We start from the raw sequence: 2,549 nt of genomic DNA on the forward strand, positions 1-2,549 counted from the left end.
TTTTTCTTCCCCTGCTCAAACTCCTTTACCAGATTATTAGGATAGGGTAGGTAAGAGGAGAAGGGAACTTTTGAAGGTCAAGGCCACATGGGGGGTGGGGGAAAGAATTCTGATCACATTTCTGCTTCCTGGGCTTGGGAAGGTGGTGCGCATGCGCCGCTGGCAGTTGACTTCCGCTCCCATCAGCTCTGTGAGCCGAATGTGAGTTCCGCGGGCGCTGAGGAATTGGTTACCAGGCACTTAAGGTTCTGGATCTTTGGGTGGCTTTCATGTTCGCAGGGGAATTCCTTTAGAGCTCGTTTCCGAGGAAGTGAACAAAGCCAAATCTGTGTCTCAAACTCCAAGGACTATGAACGAGATGCCTGCAGGCGAAGAATAACGTGAATATAACGAAGAAGGTCAATATGACCGTAAAGGAGGTGGACTGTTAGGGAAAAAAAAAAAAAATTCCTGGCTGCCTTTGAGAGGACTTTAAGATACACAGCATAGGTGAAAAGGGTGATTCACCAGTTCATTTCTGTGACAAATGTGATCTGCCTGTTAAAATCTATGGGCGAATGATTCCGTGCAAGCATGCTTTTTCCTATCACTGTGCTAATTTATGCAGAGATAAAATGTGTCCAACCTGTAGTTGTCCTGTGCTGAGAACTGAGGCACATATACGAGGTTCTATCTTCCTGTGTGGCACTGTTCAGGGATGCAAGAAAACATATTTGTCTCAAGAGACTTACAGGTTCATATCAACAACTGCCATAAGATGGCTGGAAAATTTACCTGTGCTTCACTTGAAAAAGTTCATCCTTGTATTGCTTTACCACCAACTGAAAGCTCTGAAATCCCTGAAATGCTGCTAGACAAGGACCATATAAGCCATATTCCACCAGAGCAGCACACCGTCATGCCACCACCTCCTGTGCAGCATGTGCCACACAAGCACTAGTCAGCCATGTGTGGATATTCGTGAGCCTCCAGCAGAATTGTCTCCACTTCCATCTCCTTCGGTCCATCAGGAAATCGTTTGTATTTCAATGAGAACACACAGCAATTTAATTATTGTCCCTACTCAGGAAAACGAAAATTCTGGTCTTAAAGAGCTGCCATCTCCTGCTCCACCACCTGCTTACCATCATCCTGAATATCAGAGTCATCTAGTGGTATCGTACCCTCATCATATTATGCCTCCAAAGCAAAATTATGCACCACCTCCATCTTCTCTACCACCAGTAAATCATCCGATGCCATATTCTCCCCAGGACGCAGGTACTCCTCACTGTGTTTGTAGCCAAGTGCCACCTCTATCCATGAGCTCTGATCCATCACCAATAATCTCTTCCCCTAGATATATTATTGCTCAGGTGCCACCTTATGTGAATTCTCCTCCAGGATCTCACCTATCTTAAAATAGTGATCCATATGTAAGTGAATTTCCTCTTAACCATTATAATCCTGACTCTTTACCCCAGTTTATTGAAGATCAAGGAACTCTGAGCCCTCCATTTACACAAACTGGTGGATTAAGTCTTTGTATATGGCCTGTATTGAAAGGACTGCCACCTCATTCACCAATACAGGGCCCAACTTCTTCAACCCTATTTCCTGGATCACATTATTCAGATCAGACAAGATATAGAGTATCTCAACAATGATAATAGTATTTTGAACTGAAGAGCTGATGAGGAAGAAAATTTTAAATACAGTCAACTTTTTAATTAAACTTTGTTTTGGGAAGGAAAAGCACCTCTTACAGAGATAGCTATAACACACTTATGATCTTATTTCTTAAAATAGTTTTAAGTTCTATACTGTAGTGTGGATAAGAGGCTCAGTTGAGCACAGCTGTATTTTAACAACTTTGTTTCCCTAGTGTGGTAAATTGATCAGAGATGACCTTTTGTAATATTTCCTGAAATAAATTTGCATTGTTCCAGTTTCAAAAGTATTGCATTTTTAGTTTTTTTGTGATACATTTTGTTAATCTGTGTAAAAGGATTCAATTTCAATGTAGTTGTAAAAATGCTATTTTTATGTGCATTTAAGCACAGTCACATGCTGTTTTTTAAAACCATGTTTTACCACTAATTTTCTAAAGTACAATAAAAATCTTAGAAATAAAAATCTGCATTGTAAGGCACACAACTAAATAGTAGAGAATTACCTCACATTTTAAGAACTAAAATTTTGAGGTATAATAAGTATATAATGCATTTCACTTGGATGCCTTTTCATTTTTAGGCAGCCCCAGAAGCACCACAATACACTGGAATTTCAGTACTATGATAGATTTATGTTTGTAATGTTAAAAAGCATTACTAAATCATTCGGAAAGATATGGCCAAAGTAATTGATTCTGTAGGCTCCAAGCTGGTGGGGATGCTCTTACTTGTTAATGCTTGCTTTTTTTTTCTTCTTTTTTTAACAGAATGGTTGGAATCACATAATGCACCACATTTATTAGTCTTAAGTAACGTTATTTTATAGCAGTGTTCAAATGGTGTCATTTAGATGAAGTGTGTCCTACTCTGCTCATTGTCTTAAACTAAATATTTAGG

General features: G+C 39.5%; 1 protein-coding gene across 1 annotated transcript; it reads left to right on the top strand.

Annotated features, from left to right (window-relative positions):
- The first annotated feature begins 253 nt into the window (after positions 1-253).
- On the top strand, positions 254-1,646 carry CBLL2 (Cbl proto-oncogene like 2). The gene is given in 4 exon segments (XM_063084382.1): positions 254-430; positions 432-717; positions 720-936; positions 938-1,646. Coding segments are annotated over 4 exon segments (1,293 nt in total). The 5' UTR covers positions 254-349.
- The last annotated feature ends 903 nt before the right edge of the window (positions 1,647-2,549 follow it).

The sequence above is a fragment of the Cynocephalus volans genome, chromosome X (assembly GCF_027409185.1).
Source record: "Cynocephalus volans isolate mCynVol1 chromosome X, mCynVol1.pri, whole genome shotgun sequence".
Lineage (NCBI taxonomy): Eukaryota > Metazoa > Chordata > Mammalia > Dermoptera > Cynocephalidae > Cynocephalus > Cynocephalus volans.